The sequence below is a fragment of the Humulus lupulus genome, chromosome 3 (genome assembly GCF_963169125.1).
Source record: "Humulus lupulus chromosome 3, drHumLupu1.1, whole genome shotgun sequence".
NCBI classification, from domain to species: domain Eukaryota; kingdom Viridiplantae; phylum Streptophyta; class Magnoliopsida; order Rosales; family Cannabaceae; genus Humulus; species Humulus lupulus.
In genome coordinates this window covers 282,924,849-282,945,289 of record NC_084795.1, presented here as the reverse complement: position 1 = coordinate 282,945,289, position 20,441 = coordinate 282,924,849, and the positions used below count along the sequence as shown (strand labels likewise).

Below are 20,441 nucleotides of genomic sequence, written 5' to 3'. Positions count from 1 at the left end.
TGAAAATGTGCAATTTTGTGTTTAAATATTCAGCGTATGCCGATATATCGCAGCTATAGGGGCGATATATCGCAGTACGGGGATACGAAAAACACGTAACTTCGCACGATCACCTCGACGAGCCTCGGGCATGCTGGCCCAGGCGATATATCGGCTCCTTTGGTATATTTTGGAATGTTTTTGAAAACGTTCTCATTTTAATCTTTAACCTCTTGATAAGTCCAGCATCTTTCTGGCCGAGTCTTCAGCCTCTGCTGAACGATAATTCAAATAATTTTCACTTAAAAAAGCCACTATTTTATTCAAGTTAAATGAAGATCTTTTCATTCTTGAACTCTATAAATAGGACCTAGTACCCAGCCATTTATTCATTCATCAAGCGAAGTTCAGAGGCTGCAAGCTGCTAGGTTATTTTGAGAGTGTAAACACTTGGGTTGGAGATTATAAGCTTAATCATTATTAGCTTACCAAACACTTGGGAAGTAAGGTTTATAGCACATTTCGATTCAAGGGTTAGATCGGTCATAGAAGCATTCAAGGTATTCCAAACTCTAGTTTAATTTGGTATTGTTTTGCTTAAGTTCTTATAGTTTTCTACTCAGCATCCTAACTTTATTCTTTATTCTTGGTTAGGAAATCTAAGATCTTGAGCATAAGATTCTTGGTAAGTATATTTTCAATGGTATAGTTCTTTCATTCTTTTCATCCCTTTCTCTTTAGTATACTCATCTTTCTTTGATGGTTTATAGGAGTGTTCCAAAGTCCCAAATCTGTTCTCATATCTCGGTACTTTTGGTAAGGAAAATAGGATAGGATATTATGTGTTATGCCATATGTTATCTTATGATTTATGTGTTATGTTAACTTATGATTTGTGTGTTATGTATGTTTGTAGACTTGGGCATATGACCTGTACAACTAACAAGCCCCAATAAATTTATGGGCATATGACTTGTTTAGCTAGCAAGCCCCACAAATCTAATGGGCATATGACTTGTTTAGTTTACGGGACCCCAAGTAATAATGGCCATTATAGTATATGTGACATATGTTATGATATGTTTTAGTATATGTTGATATGAATTTTGTGTATATGATTTATGTGTTAGATTTTCCTTGCTGGGCATTAGGCTCACTCCTTTATGTTTATATGTGCAGGAAAATAGCTTTGGTGGCGGGAAAGGTTCTTGGAAGCTTTGGGAATGTGTATTGAGGCAAGATGGAATCGATGGACCGAGCGTTCGATTTGAGGATGAAGTCTCTTTAAATTTTATATGTATTTTCCGCACTTTGTTATGTAATCCCTTTTATTTAGAATTATGTTATGTTTTTATTTTAAAAACAATGGGATCCCATATCCTACTTTAAATTTTATGTAGTTTAACAATTTGTTTTACCAGTTTTTAATGAAGTTATGATTATTTCACTTGTAAGTACTTTTAAAATTAGTGTCTATGTATAGTAGTTATTAATGGTCCAAAGTCTAGAGTAGTTGGGTCATTACATATATTTTCTAAATCATATAAACAGCGGTAAAACAGTAAGAAACACTCAATTACCACTTAACATAATTAAATTAATTTTATACTCCATTTATGTAATTAATTACAAAAAATAAACTTAAAAATTATAACTAAGTTCAAATGAAAACTTCCAATTCTAAATTAATGTAATGTCAGTGAACAAAATCACCAAAAATAAAAAAACAGTGACCAAAACATTATTTATGCAATTTTCATATTTAATCTTAGATTTTCATGAAATAATTATAAAAATTATAAAAAAAAAACCATTCAAACACTTAATCTAAACTTCCAGAACTGATTCCTATCAATAAATAACTCATTTAAAATTATCCTTAGCATTTTACAGTAGCCTAGGTATTTATCATAATTATCTTAAGAGATTACTCAATTAATTCAAGAAAAATACAAAAACTATTAAACATTCAATCTAATCATTCCAGAACAGTTCAATATCATTAACAAATAATTTAAAATTATTCCTTGATTTTTATGTATAGTGTAGGTATTTTTTATATTTATTTCCTAAAATAAATAAAATAATTCAAGAAAATATCAAAAAATTGTCAAACTTCACCAATCATCATAAAAAATCATAGAGATTCGGAAACCACAAAAGCCTCCACAATACCCAAATCGGATTTTGCCGAAGCTCCACCGGAGTTGGCATCTTCTCCAACATCGGCGACCCTAGGGCTTCGTTTTGGCTGCGTTCCGACCCTTTCTTTCACTTGTAATCCCCTCGTGTCCAGCACCTAAAAGCAATAAACCCCACCCGAAGAGCTTGTACGTAGCCCCTCGGATCAACGTCTCCTTCTCCAACTCAAGTGTACCGCCAACAGTGGAGCTCAAAATCGGTTTTCTTGCTCTGGACCGTTTCAACCCATTTCTTCACGTCCAAAGTGATCCTTGGGGTCCCCTAAGCTTGTACACAAGCCTCCATGAATCCAGAAACAATCCAAACCTTCTCAAATCTGAAACTGTCCAAGAACTTGCATTTTTCTTGGATAAAAATGGTGAATCTTGACTTGGTGCCTTATCCTTGCTTTTCCCGTGTTCAAGACGTTTATTTTCACCTCTAGATTGATTCTAAAGCATTCAATACTACCCATAATTTCTCAAGTGCATGAACTCAAAAATTTCACTTTCTTTAAAAAAAAAACCGATAATCTTTCTCTCTATCTTTGACCTGCTGCTTCCCTCTCTGTCTCCAAGATTTCTTTCCTTTAGATACTCATGGTAAACACGTTTTAAGAAGAGCAGAGAATAAGTTGAGGGTTTGAAGTTTCTAGATCCCCTTTCCAAGGAGTTTCTTTTATATAAAAAAATTAATAATAAAAAAAATAATGTGGAACAATTTCACAACTGATATCATCAGTTGGATTTTGAAAAATTGGCCAATTCTTTGTGGCTTTTAATCATATAAAATAATTAAAAAAAAAGTCTAAAATTCTCCTTGAACCAATCCCAAACTTAAGGGCATTATGGTCTTTTCACAAATTCAATTAGCTATTATTTTTTAATTTAATTAAATTATAATAATATCATGGAAAACTAAAAATTACACATCATATGATAAAATAATTTCATGCATATTATTATTACTATTATGTCCATAATAATAATAATCAATTAAATAAATAACAACCTAACACAAGTCGCTATTTATTCACTTGACATTATACGCATGACGTGTTTCCATAAAAATTCAAACATAAGAAACCATGCATTTTATTGTCATTGGGAACCATACATATCTACTACTCCATCAAAGGAAGAGAAAAACCAAAAAACAAAAATGCCTTCAATGGAAAAATTACGAATTGACCTTTCAGGAAAATGAATATTACAAAAGGTGGCTTTTCCCGGCACACTTGAAGAATTGCGCCGGCCAATGACACTGTTGACAGTGAGAACTTGTCAACGATATAAGGTCAGAAAAGTTAAAGCTTGTAATGAAAATAACGTAGATAGAACTTAGGAAAAACTTGAAGAAGAAAAGTGTAGAACAATAATAATTGAGAAAAGACTCGTGTAGGGCTTAATTTCTTATGTATAAATGAGATTTTTCAACCCCTTTACGTTGGAATACATTGTGGTATTAGACATGTACATTATAGTGGAGCTCTAATGGCTCTTGATACATTGTGCTAATAGGGGACAAGAACGTACATAGGTACATTGTACGGGTAATGACGCAGGACGTAGTGGTGCAGAGGGCTGTGGTGTCGACCCTAGTACATGGTCAGGGGTACTCAGGTAATGCCTCCACTTTTCGTACTAATTCGTACCACCACTAATTGTTTGATATGGATGTCAGAGTCATGCTTTTTCTCAGAGTCGTACATTTTGTACTCGTATGCGTGCCTCGTACCTAATGGTTGTTCCCACATGCCCAAGATATATATTTTCTCAAAATTTCCTTGCATTTTGTTATGTGTAGGAAAGCTTGCGAGTTATCATGAATGACATACTCTGTTGTATTCACCGATTATGACCTGGCACCAAATATGTAACGACCCAAATTCCCTAATGTGGCTTAATGCCTGGATTAGGGGGGCAGGAGGGCCATAATTGATTTAAAATGTGATTATGTGAGTTATATTATTATATGATGGTAATTGCATGCATGATGGGTCATTGCTTATTAGAAGGGCATTCTCTTCATTTTGGCCCGTTAAGGATATTTGTGTATTTATGTGCATGTTTGTGATTGATGGGTGAGACCACATTATTATGTGGATATGTTTGAGCCATTCGGAATGAGACGATCTTAGGGTGCAAGTTAGCGGTGAGCCTGGGGGTAAATTGGTAATTAGTACATTACCAGGAATAAATGGGTAATGGGATAGGATTTTATAATTATTTGAGGAGATTGAGAGTAACGGGAATTGGAGGTCGTTAATTATGATTAAGGGGATAGATAAGAAATGTTAGTTTTGCCCTCGGGTGGCTCTGAGGAATTAAATGACCCTAGGGGCATTTTGGTCTTTTGACCATTAAATATGTTTAAAGGTTGGAAGGCTGTGGATTGTTTTAACTTAGGCAAAACATAGCTTTTCTCTCTCTCACTCTCGATCATCACTCCCTCTCCTTCTCGGTTTGGATTTTTGAAGCTAGGTGGAGGTTTAAACTTGAGGATTAAAGCTTGAGAGTTTAGGGTTGTGTTCAACAGTTGGAAGGGTTCAATTCAAGTTTGAGGTAAGGAATTTTAAGCCTTAGTTTCTTGTTTTTACTCTGTTTTGAAGTTATTTATAGGCTTGAGAATCTTGGTTGTAGAATTGTGAATTTGGTGATGCTTCAAGAGGTATAAAGCTTGGGTTTTGTTGTTTGAATGGTGGTAATGTTGTGGTGATGATTGGTGGTGATTTTGGGATATGTTTGGATAGGTTTATGGAGAGGTTTGGTTTGAGAAAAACAGAGAAAAAAATCTGAGTTCCAGGTCGAGTCGTGGCTCTGTTCTTGGGTGTTGCGACTCAAGCTTGACGAAGGAGAAGATGGTGTTGCTGGGCTATTTGAGCCGCGACGCCAGTTAGGAGCGCCACGACGCTAATGCAGTCAGAGAGGGCTTTGGGCCCCTGACTTGAGCAGGGCTGCGACTCAAGTGCTTGGGGCCGCGACTCAAAATGGGAAATTTGGCCAAAATGGGTTTTAAGTGACCGAAACTCGAGCCTACTACTCGGTTTAGTAGAATTCGACATCCCGGAGGCTAGGACTTGGTTCGGGAACCTTTAATTTCTCATTTTATTGATGGAATTTCATATTTGGTTATGATTAGGTGGCCGCTAAGGGACTTAAGGACCGATCGTTCTCAAGCGTCGTTCTTTTATTATTTCACGCTCGAACCAGAGGTAAGAAAACTGCACCCAGTATATGACATGCATGGTTATTAGTGAGGCATGTTGAGTTCTCTATATATATGGATATTGGTTGCATTGTAAATGCATAACAGCTTTGCTTACTTGTGAATGAGACTAACTTATTAGTCAGAAACAACATTGGTGTCAGTACTGGCAGCAAGGTTCTGACTTATCCGTCATGAATCAGGCAGTAATACTGAGCACTGGTCGTATGGTATATGCTTATGAGTCAAGATCGGCATTAGCATGTTTAACGCAGGGTCAAAATGATTAGATCTAATCAACATGAGCATTAAATGCTTGACCGACCTATTGGTCGAAGAAAACTAAAGCGCTTATCTAGTCTAAAGGCTAGTTACTCAGAGCCAGGGCAAAAAAGGCTCAAGTGACTGAAACATCACATGGCTTGGGGCACGAGACCCCAGAGAGTGACTTATTAGTCATCTATCCAGAGAGTGACTTATTAGTCATCTATCCAATAAATGACTTATTAGTCATTTATCCAGAGAGACTTATTAGTCATCTATTCAGAGACCGACCTATTAGTAATCTACCCAGAGAGACTTATTAATCATCAACCCCAGAATGACTTATTAGTCATCATCTAATTAGGTTTGCAAGCCTCAGAATGATTTATTAATCTTGTATACATGCAGTAATAAGTTTTTCTGCTGAGCCTTGGCTCACGGGTGCTATGTGGTGCAGGTAAAGGGAAAGAAAATCTCACCCAGTCTTGAGTGGAGAGCTTAGGTGGCGATGTGTACATATTCAACGAGTTGTAATTTTTATACTGTAATGACCATTTTGGATTGTAAACACTTTTATGGGCCCATGTACAGTTTAACGCTTTAAATAAAATATATCCATTTGTTTTGGCTGAGAATTTCACCCTGGCCTATTAATAACACCTAGATGCACATTTTCAACCTAATGATTCGTTTAACGAGTTAAGCACTATTTAAAGTACACAGTGTGACGGTCTTGGGCTATCTAGGGCGTTACAAAATAATTGTTGGGCCTTTTCTAATTCTCCTCGTATGTATACTTGGGAAGCTTTAGACTTTACATTTTGTGAGAAGTCGCTATGAGGATGTGCCTCGCTGGTGGCACCTACTTCAGGGGGGGCATGGGTTGCTCGCTGGTGGCACCTACTTCAGGGGGAGCCTCTCATGGACCCTCGAGCTGGACAGACATGGGACCTAGCGTGAAGCCTCGGAAGCAAGACAAGGCACCCCGCAAAGTGAGGCTTTCACATAGCGAGACCCTTGTCGCTAGACATTCTCGCGCGCACGAATGGCAAGAGGCGGCATCTTATGTGAAACCTCAAGTGTAAGGTGAGGTGCCTCGCATAGCGAGTTTAGCTTCACAAAATGGAGCCTCGCGAGTCATGCGATTTTGGTGAATTTAGTCTCGTGTATTCCCTTTGGTGCAAGATAAGGGGCCTCATTTTGTGAGGCGCTCATGGGTCGTGGCTTTGCGTATGAAACATTTGGCAGCGAGGCCCTCTTCTCTAGGTGTGATCCTTGTGCGAAGGCCTTATGCCTAAGGCGAGTTGGGCCTCACTATCGAGGTTCTCTCCCATACGGACCTTGCGCACTTGGCAATTTTAAGGGTTCGGACGTGCGGGTCTCGGTTTTCTTCTACGGCCTTGCGCCTTCATCGATAGATGCTTTAAGGGATAATTTCTCGTATTCACACTTGTCGCTTAGTCTATATGTATACTTTTAAGTGCTCTTGTAGACTCATTCTTATATTCCTCATTCAATATGTATGGCATTCGATCTTCACTTAACCTTAAGAGGTATGGAAGGCTCAACATTGGTGTTTTATCTTGTGGTGTATGAAGAAACACAGGATGCATTTGGGTGGTGTGTTTCTTTGTAGCGTATAAAGAAACACAAAAATCAAATAGCTAGGGTGGTGATCCAACTACATCCTTGTGATTGAATGAGGGCTAATCATTTTTAGGTACGTATTCCAAAGTTTCCAAGGCTCTTGATCTCCACCATTCGCCCTAGATTTGATCCAAGGGCTAGGAAATCTTGGCTCTCCTTATAAATACATCAAAGCTTGGATTCATTTTTTCACACCGAAACTTACTCAGCCTAGCGTTATCTCTTTGAAGCTTTTTCTAAGGGCTCCAAGCTTCTATCCCTCATTAAAAACACTGTTGAGGAAATTTTCGCCCTTTTTAAATTTCCTCTTATTCTTCTTTTTTTTTAAAAAAAAAAAGTCATTCTTCCTTGTCCCATGTCTACATTGTAGGAAGCATAACGTGTTTCACTTAGGAGGTCATCTTCACACTTCCAAAGGTCCGCCCTTGCATACTCAAGGATTCCTTTTCGCACATCCAAAGGTTCGCCCTCGCATATCCAAGGACCCGTCCATGTATTCCTTCCTTCATCGATGAGCTATGTATGCTTTCTTTTGCTTTTATATGAGGGTAAAGGTCGTAGGTCTACAATAATTTGTTTTCTTAAGAATTCTCTGTGTCCTAGGTATACTAAGCATGGCATAGGGTCTTATTTTACCTTAATTGCACCCTTTTCATTTTGTAGATATAAGGTTGTTTTCACGCACACACATCCGTCGAGTCTAAGTTTGCCCATGGCATATGGACGGTCCTTTAAAGTCCATCCTGGTGTTGAACCAATCGATTTGTCATCATCTAACTTTGAAACCGATACCAACAAACCCTCTGCGAACACGGGTGTGTGAATGCTCTATCTGCAGGTGTAACACCCTGGGTAGCCAAGACTGTTACACTGCGTATTTATAAAGGTACAGGACTTGCTAATCAAGTCTATTAGTTGCAAACGTGTCACTAAAACATTAATGAACTAGGGTTAAAAAAAGGTTTTGGTCATAAAAGATACATATCATATAATTAAACATTTTGTACAAGGGATCCCAAAAGAGACAATGTTTGAAAGTCAATTTACAGAATTTCAAAGTATTAACAACCGCTAGCCACTCTAAGGGCAAAACAGACATTTATGGTCCTCCTGTCCTGTCCCTCCCTCAACCGTGGAGGCCGAGCAGCTAGTCATGTACATTCCCCCTTCAGAGCTCTCCAAATTAGGGCTGATCAAGCTTTCCATTGCCTTTACCTGCACCACGTAGCACCCATGAGCCAAGGCCCAGCAAGAAAACATAACATCATATCACAAACAATAGTAACAATTAAATAACTCCTTAAGCATGTTCATACATTTAGCAAACCACATTAATCACATAACTCATAGACATAACCAAGAATCCACAAGCTAAGACTCAGCTATTCGACACGTCATATTCAACAGTTAACAATGATAATTAGATCACACAATAATTAGGGTCGACGCCCTTAGGTCGCACCCTCTATTTACTCCACTGACTCCGGTCCGCTTAAACCGAGCTCAGTGAATAATAAGCTGTACTCAGCTACTAGTGACTGAGCCGCGCCCTGTGCGCCAATGTAAACTCCAGCACTCTTGGGCCGTTGGTTTAATATTCTCATGGCATAATACCATTCTCCATAACACATATAAGAATAGGGAACCTTTAGTGCCATTATAAATTCACAACCGGGTGCAGTTCTCTTACTTGTGTCCCGAGCTTCTTGAGCACCGAAATCCCAAGCACAGTCCTCTAACCCGAGCCTTTCCGAAAACCTAGTCACAACACATACAAAGCACTCTCAATACTAACCAATTCATAATCATCTCCCGGAATCAATCACATGCTCTCGGGACCTCATGTTTCCCTACACATGGTAGCGAAGCGTCCCCCGAGCCCCCGAGCCAAAACCCTAAAAACTCAATTTTCCCCTTTCCTGAAATTAGCCTAGCGCCGCGGCATAGCCCTATATGGGCCGCGGTGCCCAGAGTGATTCCCTCCTCCTAATTCAACCTAGCACCGCAGCACGGAAGAACAGGGTCGCAACGCTCATACGCGAACCCAGAAAACTGGGTTTTTCCCAGCATTTTTCCCAAGCCAAAACTCTTCCAAATCAATACCAAGGTACACCCAAGTCCTAATTCAACCTAAAACCCCAGATAAATAGTATGGCAAGTCAGTAACCACAGCAACAAACCCAAACACACAATCAAACCCAAGAATCACCTAATGGCTCAAAATTCACAAAACTTAAACCACCCTTCAGAATATTTAAACCACGCCAACAATTAAGCTTCAGAGATGCATGAAAATCTTACCTCAAGTAGAATTTCGATCTTGATCTTCTTTCAAATTCAATTCCAAGCCCAATTCCTCTAATCCCCAGCTGAACCTTGCCAATTCTTCACTCCAATGATCCACAAAATAAACACAACTCAGCTCACACCCACAACATATCTCAACAGAATCCAATCTAGAAAGTGAATTAGAACTTACCTTTGAACCTAGCTTAGTCTCCCAAATCCTAGCCTTGAATCCCTCCATTGATCTCAAGAAAATTAGCTCTTCTTCTCCTTCCTTCTAGCTTGGTTCTCTCTAGACTTCCAGCAGGATATTCAGTTTATGCCTAAATGAGAATAACGAATTGACTTCTCCTCAGCCAAAGTTATCCTCTCCTAAGACCAAATTACCATTTTGCCCTTTCCCTTAATAAAAGTCTTATACAACCTCAATGGCAATTCCGTCATTTCACCTAAATCCCACTAAATCCTTAAGTATTCCTATAAATCCACATTTAATCCCGACACGTCTAAACCATTACTAAATGACTAACCGCTACTCAATAATTCCCGAACACATTATAATATCCCCAAAATACCCCTAAGCTCCTCCCGAGCTGGGTATTTGACCCCGTTGTGACTTTCTAGCTAAACCGCTCTCTAGGACCGTTTCAGATCGTGCATCACAATTATATCACCACTCACACGTGGTATCAATCACAGTATATACAAATATCACATTTATGCCATCATCATGCTAAAATTACAGATATGCCCCTAGCAACCAAATGGGGCCTACATGCATTTCATATATTCACATAATCATACAAGCATGGTTAAGACAGAATCATGCATTAAACTACTTAATTCATACATAAACCAATCGTACCCTCCTGGCACACTAATCAAGGCCCTTAAGCCTTGTTAGTGATTTTTGGATCGTTACAGCAGGGGCTATCCGACCTGCAGCCTCGAGTCTTAGTTCATTGATAGAGTTTGTATCGTTGTCGGTCGATATAACACCTGAAAGTATTAATATGTTAATCATTTTAAGGTTTATTTTGTTGTTTATAAACAATAAATGTTTCAATTATTGTGTTCAGGTCATTGTAATATTTTAAAATTTAGATTAAAAAAATGAAAATTTAATGACCTTTACCACTGCAATTTTACTTATGCCAGCAAAGCAATTTTTGTCGGCGCAATAGCGAAATGCACCGACAAAAGCGTAGGCGGGAAAATTCCCGTCTGTCCAATTTAAAAGCCTCATGTTAAAAAAAAATTGTCGGTGCATTCCACCTAACATGCTAGCAATAGTCCCACGTTTTATTACCGTTGGATGGTGTAATTAATTAATTAATAATTTATTATGACGTTAATCAAACACAAGACTTACACTCGTGTCACTACCAAACCAAACCCCTTCATATATATAATTTGGCCGCAAATTAATGTTGGCTTAAACCTCGAGCACTTTTTTTGTTCTTTCTTTCTGTGGTCTTCACTTCACTATATAAGACAAAATTTTATATAAGATACAGCTAGTATTGCCCCTTCAGAGTACCCTTTCGTATAATTGTAAATATATGTATGAGTTTGTGTGTCGATAAATACAGCTTTTGAAAATTGGTTTTAAAATTCACATGAAACATTTATCTATCAAGTCGGTTATGTATATATATATAAATAAATATATATGCATATAAAAAAATTAACGTAAAAATTATTGATGTAATAATTGAAACAATAGGGATTTGAGTTCTTCTCTCCTTCCTATACACATTCACATACTTAATCACTTGAGCTAATTTTACGTTTGGACCGACTTAATACTTAATACTTAACTACGTTTGAACCGACTTAATAAAATATTTTTTATGTAGTAGTATTTACATATATATAATATATAATAATTAATCATCTGTTCACATATATGTAATGCATGAGAATATTTGAATAAAATTGTATAAATAATGGTATTAAGTATTTTAATTTGTCCAAAAAAGACTATCTGAATACATGTGTATTTGTATGTTTCCTACTTTTTGCAAATAAGCCGAAGCTTAATTATTATTAATTAATATTTCAGTATATATATATATACTTACTTATTATGCAACATAATATAATTATAATTATAATTATGCAAATTAATTAATTAACTCCACTTTTTGTCATTCTTTTCCTGAAATCTGTTTGGTAGCTACCGTTCAATCTATGACCACTTGACAATAATTCTGTGTTTCTTATAGAATAATTAGAAGATGCTTTGAATATAATTAGTATTATATATTCTTTGTTTTCAATTAGAAACCATCAATGTAATTATTACCCTATACATAACTCTACGCTTGAAATGTTTGGGAATATACTTTTACATCTAATTAAAAATATATATTTATTAATTATATTAATATAAATTCAAATATTATAAAATATTATTATTATAATAATATCTAATATAAAACTATATATATAATAATTATATTAATATATTTAAATTCAAATTCATATCAGGTGTTAGAAATATAATAATTATTTACTAATTATATTAATATAAATTTAAATATTATAAAATATCATTATAACAGTAATATATAATAAATAATTTATACTTTTATTAAAAAAATTATCTTTTTATATATCTCAAATACATTGAATATATATATAATAAAAGTTTAAATAATATACATTTTTGTCTAGAGTGATCAATTGTTGCTGGACACTACTATATAATTTCTTCCTAGTTGCACGTGAGGTGTTTCAACTTTGTTGAAATTCGTTTACAAAAAAAAGTAGGAGAGAACTAATTAAAAGTGGAAAAGAAATTTAAGAACATTCTCAAGCTATATATATATTATAATAATAAAACACAAAGGTTAAAAGTCGAGCTTAATTTCCAAGTAGCCAAGAACCCTCAATTCATGTGCCCTAAAAGCACAACCAGATGTTGTTGGACTGTGTGTTTGTGTTTTGTGTTTGTGTGGAGAGAGTTTGGTGGTTTACCACTTGTGTCAGTTTTGAAAGGTTTTAAAGGGTATTAATTGGACATTAGCCAGAAATGGAAAACTGCCTACTCATTCACCCCAATGGGAATCTTTTTTAATTATATAATATATGGTTATTTATTTAACTTTACTTCTAAGTAAGATTACTATTATTATATGGACACTGCCGACTTCATCAGTTTTAAGTGAGTTGAATTTGCTTCAATAATAATAACCCTAGCTAGCTAGGTATAGGTGTGTAAATTTATTATAAGCTTCCCCAGTATGTCCCTGACAATGTTGTGATTGCGTGTGAATCCACACCTACCAATTCATTTTGTCTCAAGGCTCGTCCTATTATTATAAAGTGTTGATATTTGACAATTTAATAAATTCAACACCATAAAATATGTCATTATATGATTGATTAATAATACCTTATATACTTATTAAATTAAAATGTGTGAAACTCGATATAAATTAGATTGTATCAATAACGATATGTTACCTCATTGCACTACAAGTTCCATTAACAATATCAATAATAATATAATTAAGAATGCAACTCTGTGATTCATCATAATTATATGTATACACAAAATTCTCCATCTATAGATTTTCTCCGGTAAATATATAAAAATAGAATACAGTCTCTTTCCTTCTACATGTAATATACAACGCTACTTAATTATAACTAATTTAGGAATAATATTGTGTATTACATGCATTATGCTAAGAGGGTACTTATAACGCATGGGATAGCCAAGACCGTTGCACTGTGTGTTTATAAAAGTGTTAGACTTGCTAATCAAGTCATTTAAATAAAATCGTGATGAAACTATAGCGGAACTGGGGTTAAAAGGTTTCGGTCTCGAAAACCGCATTTCTTATAAATAAACTGTTTCCGTTTACACGGGATCCCGAAAAACAACTAAATTAAAGACTGTTACAAAAGACATAAAATTTAAATACAATAACAAGCCATATTAAGGCAAAACAGACAGTTAGGCAATCTCTGTCCTGATCCACTCCTCGCCCATGGCGACCGAACAGCTGGCTATGTACATTCAACCCCGTAGTTCTCCATCTCAGGATTGGTCCAACTTGCCTTTGCTTTTACCTACACCACGAAGCACCCGTGAGCCAAGGCCCAGCAAGAAAACACATCAACAGTGCTTAAACAACCAACATACAACCAAATATCTCATATCACTTAAGCATGTCCTCATCCATATAAACATTCACAATAATCAAGTATTTAACATACTAAACATATCATGTCACATCAATCATCCATTTACAATGATAACTAGGATTAACGCCCTAAGGCCGTACCCTCTATTTATCCCACTGACTCTGGCTCGCTTAAACCGAGCTCAGTGAATGTTAAGATGTCCTCGGCTACCAGTGGCCGAGCCGCGCCGCGCCCTGTGCGCAAATATAGATTACGGCACTCTTAGGCCGTTTATCACATGTCCCATGGCGTAATACTATCTATGATATTATACAGATATCAGGAGCACTTAGTCCCATCACAAACACATAACCAGGTGCAATTTTCTTACCTTTGAATTTGCTAGCTCTGTTCAATGAAATCCTCAAGCACGATCCTTCTCGAGCCCTAGCGCGTACCTAGTCACAATCATAGGCCAAAATCATCACCAACCCTCGAGTCCATAACCTAGCCTCGGGACCAATCCCAAGCCCTCGGGAAGTCCTAATTCCACCAAACGGGGTGGTGGAATCAAACCCCAAACCCTTGGTCGAAAACCCTTGAAAATAACCCTAAAATCACTTTATAAAGACAGGGTAGCGCTACAGCGCTCATTGGAGGGCGCTACAGCGCTACAAGCAGAACCAAAATACCCTCAGCATGCATGGCCTAGTGCTATAGTGCCCAAAGGCTAGCGCTGTAGCGCTAGTCACAGACAGACAACACCTCATTTCCCCTTCCTGCGATTTCCTCGAGCCAAACTTAACCAAAACTTCTCCAAACCTTCACCAAACTCAAAAACAAGCTTATTAACACACTCCACTCATCCCAAGCATCCCAAATACTCAAAACCCAAGCGCATGCATCCCTAATCTCAAAATTCACCATAGTTGACTCTAAAATCAGAAACTCAGCAGAAACCAGTCAAAACCTCAAAGTTTAAAGCTCAGAATTTATACCTTTGATGGAAGTTCGATTTAAAGTTAGCCTCTAGACCTCCTTAGCTTGTTCTTCCTCAATTCCTTGACTTGAGTTCCCCTAAAATCCCCATCAACTCAGCTTAGATACCATAATTCAAACTAGCCAAACCAGAAACTGAAAACTCCAAAGGCTTACCTCAAGTATTGGTGTGTTCCTGCTAACCCCTTGCCAACCCTTCAAGCTTAGCTTAGTATTCTTGTAACTCAGCTTAACCTAGCTCCCTTCTGAGTTTTGCTCCAAGAAAATTGAAGAGAAATGGTGAGAGAACCACAAACCGACCCTAAGAAAACTACTCTGTTTTCCTTCCTTTTCCTTTTCTTTCTTTTCCTTCTTTTCTTTCTTTCCTCAGCCTTCTACCTTTTTCTACAATTCCCACTAAGTATAAAGCCTGAGAATACTTATCTCTTGCAAGCCAAATGACCATAATGCCCTCCCTTTTAATTTAAACCTTTAAGTGCATCTAGGGGCATTTTGGTCATTTCACCCCAATTCCCGCTAATTCCTCGAGTGTCTCTAATATTTTTCGCTTACTTTCCGATACCTAACTAATCACCAATTATATTCCTCAATACCAAATAATTGCCAATATATCACCTAAATTCCCATTTATACCCCCAGGCTTACCCCGAGCCGGGTATAAATCCCCACCGTGACTTTTCCGCTAACTCGCTCACTAGGATCGTCTTGAAGGACAGATTATAAACATATCCACATAATAATGTGGTCTCATCAATTTATCACGATTATTAACATTTATGCCCTAGACGAGCTAAAATTACGAAAATGTCATTCTAACCTAGTCAGGGCCTACATGCATACCAATACACCTAGTCATGCATCACAAATATACAAATAACCATATAAGCATGCTTTTCACTTAATCATGCATTTAACTCATTTTAATCACACATAATTCCCATTATGCCCTCCCGACACACTAATCAAGGCCCTTAAGCCTTATTAGCAAATTTGGGTTGTTACAACTATCCCCTCCTAATGAGAATTCCGTCCTCGAAATTTACCTGAATAATTCGGGATACTGATCCCGCATCGCTGTCTCAAGTTCCCAGGTCGCCTCCTCGACCTTACTATTCCTCCATAGAACCTTAACGAGAGGAATTGTCTTATTCTGTAGTACTTTGTCTTTTCGATCCAAGATCTAAACCTGTTGCCACTACAAGAAATCTGATCTTTACCTACCAATATATATTGGTAGGGAAAGTAATGTTTTGCCTACCAATATTTATTGGTAGATAATATTAGTAGGTAAATGCTAGTCCATTATATTATATTTTTTAACAGAGTTTTACCTACCAATAATATCAGTAGGTAATGATCTTTACCTACGTATATAATGGAGGGAAATTTTTTAACCATTCCCGCTCAATTTTCCCCCCATTTTTTATTTTCATTATATTATTTTATTATTATAAATGCTTATTTGGAAGCTTATGTGGAGTAAATAAGCTGACATTTGCCTACCAATTTCTTACCTACATATATATTGGTAGGTAAAAATATCTTTTGCCCACTAATATTTATTGGTAGCGAATATTCACTACTACAAAATACCCATTACGGGTCACCTTTTTAGGACATGCATCTAAATGTAAGTCCTTAAAAATGTATCTGGTGTTTTTAGGACACTTTTTGAGAGTCCTTAAAAAACACATTTTAGGACTCGCAATGAGTCTCCTAATAAAATATGTGAGTCCTAAAAAATTATGAGGAAATAAAATTTGCTAGTAGTCCTAAAAAAAACATTAAGGGCTTCCAATGCAGGCCCTAAAACATTTAATTAAAAAAGGCACAAGGGACACAATTTTTTTCGAATTGGGACTGTTTTTTATTGAAAAACTGAATTGAGGCTTTTTAGTATTAGGGTTCATTAACTTTTTCAGCTACAAGGAAAAGAGGTTGGGTTCTTCTCATTCGGCAAGGCCCTAGCCTGAATCTCCTCGACGGCAGACGACTATGGCGCAAGGCTTCAGGTTGGGTGGTTCTCGGCGACGCAGGGGCTCAACACACTGGGTTCTTCCCGGCGAAGACTTCTGGCTCATCGACGGGTGGTTCTTGGCTGGCGGTGATTGGTGGTTCTTGGCTGGCAGTAACTGGTGGTTCTCATAGCCACGAGCATATTCTTTGCCACCTTCTAATGTGCTTCTGATCAAGTGGATTCACCAGTGGGTTCTATTCATCGAGGGTTCTCTCTTCCTCTTTCATTTTATTCCCTTTAGTTGTCAATCTCTCACTGGTTTGATTTTGTTTGAATGTTTAGTTAGAACTTGCTCTTGCATCTGAATATTATTAATCTAGGGTCTGGTGTTTGGGGTTTTTGGACTCCTTTGTTCTGATCTCTGATATTTGTTATGTTCCTCTGGGTTTTGCTTCTTTTTCAGGGGAGTGTCAGTGATGCATTGTGGCCTTGCTGATATGTGTGATCTTCTCGTCGAAAAGAGTTTGTTGTTAAATCGATGTAATTGAAAATGAGCGTTTGAGAAATTCTTGAAGGCAATGGTTAATCGTGAATAAAGAGTTATAGCACATTATTCCTTTTTTGCTTATTCTTGTGTAATGTCTGTTGACATTGGCCATTTCATTCTGTTAATGAGTAGACAACAAGAACATCATAGCAATGAATCTTTCATTGCTAGTATTATTGGCATTCATCGTTGTATATGTTTACTTGTATGAATTACTCTCACATAGCATCCTTACTAATGAAAGGTTATGCAAAATTTGAAATAAACTACTGGTTTTAATCTTTTCCATGTTGATTTTCACTCATTTATTTGTATTTTTTCTGAGAGGCTAAAAACGTGAAAATCCCACTCCCGACCCTGGACATAACTTCATTCTAGGTTACCCTTGTTAGGGCTCCTACGGGAGTTTTACATTTTTTCCAATTCCAGTGTTGTTTTTCAATGCTGTTAAAGAGGGCTGAGTAAGGTAAATGCATGATATATGTCCAATATTGCCTGATCTCATGACACAGATGTTTCTTTATGATAGATGACAAGCGCTTGGACAAATATGAGCATTGCAATCATACATAGGGATATAGAGAGGGATGGGGAGATTCAATGTGGAGTTATGGGTGTTAGTTTTTATAATTGGAGATTCTTGCTCACTCTCAGAAGATCTATACATACATCTGCTAATATTCTGGAGAGGATGAGGAGATCAAATTTTATTTCAATATATTTTTTGCTTTGGAGCATCTTGGAGCAATGGAGCTTGTGGAGCACAGCTCACCTCGAGGATTGCTCTCTGGTTTGCTTCATAGTTTTGTTTTTGCTTTACTTTAGGTTTGCTTCATAGTTTTGTTTTTGCTTTACTTTTGGTAGCATCAACAAAAGAGTACATGCTGATGATAACTGGACAGACTAGTGGCTTTCTATTTTTTGTAATTTTTGGAAGTTAAAGGCTTATTCTTCTTTAGTCACTTTGCAAGATTCATTGATCTTATCAATTTAATGTGTTGTACTCTTTGATTTTTGAATAATTTTGGATTTATTAATGCTAGCAGTGCTGTTTGAATTTACTGAGATATTAGTCATTACTTTCTGAATTAATGATTTGAGCTGTCTAGGTTTTTTTGATTAGTTATAAGAGTTGTACATTGGACAATTAGATAGATTTGTTTGAAAACATTTTTTTTACCCAGAACAATTTTTTGCATACCAGATCGAGGGATAAAAAGAAACTATAGCTCTTTTATCATTTCTTATACTCTGTCCTTGCTGAGTAAAAGTGTTTGGTGGAAATTTTTGGGTTAGGTTTTGATTGATTCTTGATGATTAAGAATGTCAAAAGTCAGAGACAGGACTGAGGATTTTAAAGATGCCGTGAGGCGCACTGCTGTTTCTTTGGGATATGATGAGGTTTGGTTTTCAAAGTTTTTGGATTTATTCAAATTAATTTATAGCTCATAATATGGTTATGCTACAGTCAAATCTTTATGATTAACATGGTTTGCTTATTGACAGTCTAAATTGGCCACCATTTTGGCAAATTTTATTATCCTCAAGCCTCACCAAAGATCAGCTTTTACTAGAGGCGCACTGAAAACAATATGTGAATCATTGCCTTGCTTATTTTATGAGGAAATTTCTTATAAATTATGTTTCAGTGTTGACTCGTTTGTTTTTCTTTTCTCAATTAGCTTGAGAGCATTAAAACACTAGAACAGTTTATGTTGAAACATCATAAAGATTATGTGGATCTACATCGCACTACTGAGCAGGAGAGAGATAGCATTGAGCATGAAGTAAGTCATATTACAGTTTTGTTAAAGTATATTTTGTCACGAGGGAATTTGCCACTTAAATTTTTATTGTCTTTACAATTTATTTTATGCTTTCAACATCTTCTTTCAAAGTTTGTTTGAAGATGATTTATTCTCTGGGATAGGTAATTTTTTGCCTTACATTCTTTTATGGTTTTTCTTCCTCATAATTTATAACTTCATTAGTGCCTGTGCAAGTTTTTTAGATGCTTTGGAAATCTCCCAACTGTGGTAATTGTTTCATTATGTGTGCATTTATGTTGTTCGGTTTACACTTGCCTGGAGCTTAGCTAATTTTCTTTTGAATATTGCTGTTATGAAAATATTAAAGTAGAATTTTGAAATAAAAAACTAGGTGTGATGTGGGTTTGTACTCATATGAAAAATATTTAAAATGAAATTGTTTATTCAATCAATCAATTTTATGCAGGTTGGTGCCTTTATTAAAGCATGCCAAGATCAAATTGATGTTTTAAAAAACAGCATAAATGATGAAGAAACAAATTCAACGGGCTGGCTTGGCATTCAGGTTGATAAATCTAATGATGATACTGTAGCACACAAACATGGGGTGGTAAGTAGCAGTTTGCATATTATTAATCATTCATGTTTATATATCATATATGTTAACTGGTGTGCTTAATGGCAGAAATCATCCACTTCAACTCCTCAATGATGTTGTGGTGATAGTGGTGATAATAGGATCTTGTCACACTTTTATATCTTACTTGAGCTTATTTAGAAACTAAGATTGATAAATATTATAATTTGGTCAATCGCTATTTTCTAAATCTAATATCTTGATTGCAGGTTTTGAGTTTGAGTGAGAAGCTTCACTCTGTGACCTCACAATTTGATGGCACCGCCTCCACCACCTCCAACAGATGCAAATTTAAGAGAGTCGCCATCTATTTCAGTTCGGGAGTCACAAGATGATTCTTAGTTTATTTACATTAATTTACTAAGGAATGAACTTTATGAAGTTTTTTTATTTTGGTAGGGGTAACTTTAAAATGATAACTTTATCACTTATTTTAGTATTGAACATTGTAAAGAATTTTAGTATTGAATGGTTTTTTTATAGTTTATTTCTAATATAGAACATTTACAAATAACTGTTATTATCTTTTACCTACACATAACCATTAAATTTGAACAAAATATAAATTGTGTAACAAACCAATAAAATAATGCTATGTGGGCTAATAAAATGATACCACATACGATGCCACGCAGAATGCCACGTAGGATGCCATGTAGGATGCCACGTAGGATGCCACATATGATGCCACGTCATCAGACATGTAAAACTACAAAAACCATGTCAGCATACACGTAGGATGCCATGTCATCAAACACGTCATCTGATGACTCATCAATTGATTTATAACTTAGTGGGGTCCATTGATTCTTTTACCTACCAGTGTTAATA

General features: G+C 36.3%; 1 protein-coding gene across 1 annotated transcript; it reads left to right on the top strand.

Annotated features, from left to right (window-relative positions):
• Window positions 1-17,242: 17,242 nt before the first annotated feature.
• Window positions 17,243-19,894, top strand: LOC133825836 (syntaxin-81-like; the record flags this gene model as incomplete). The annotated part of the gene is made up of 4 exons (XM_062258730.1): window positions 17,243-18,605; window positions 18,711-18,991; window positions 19,440-19,583; window positions 19,820-19,894. Coding segments are annotated over exons 2-4 (294 nt in total), but the record flags the coding sequence as incomplete, so codon positions are not given.
• Window positions 19,895-20,441: the final 547 nt, after the last annotated feature.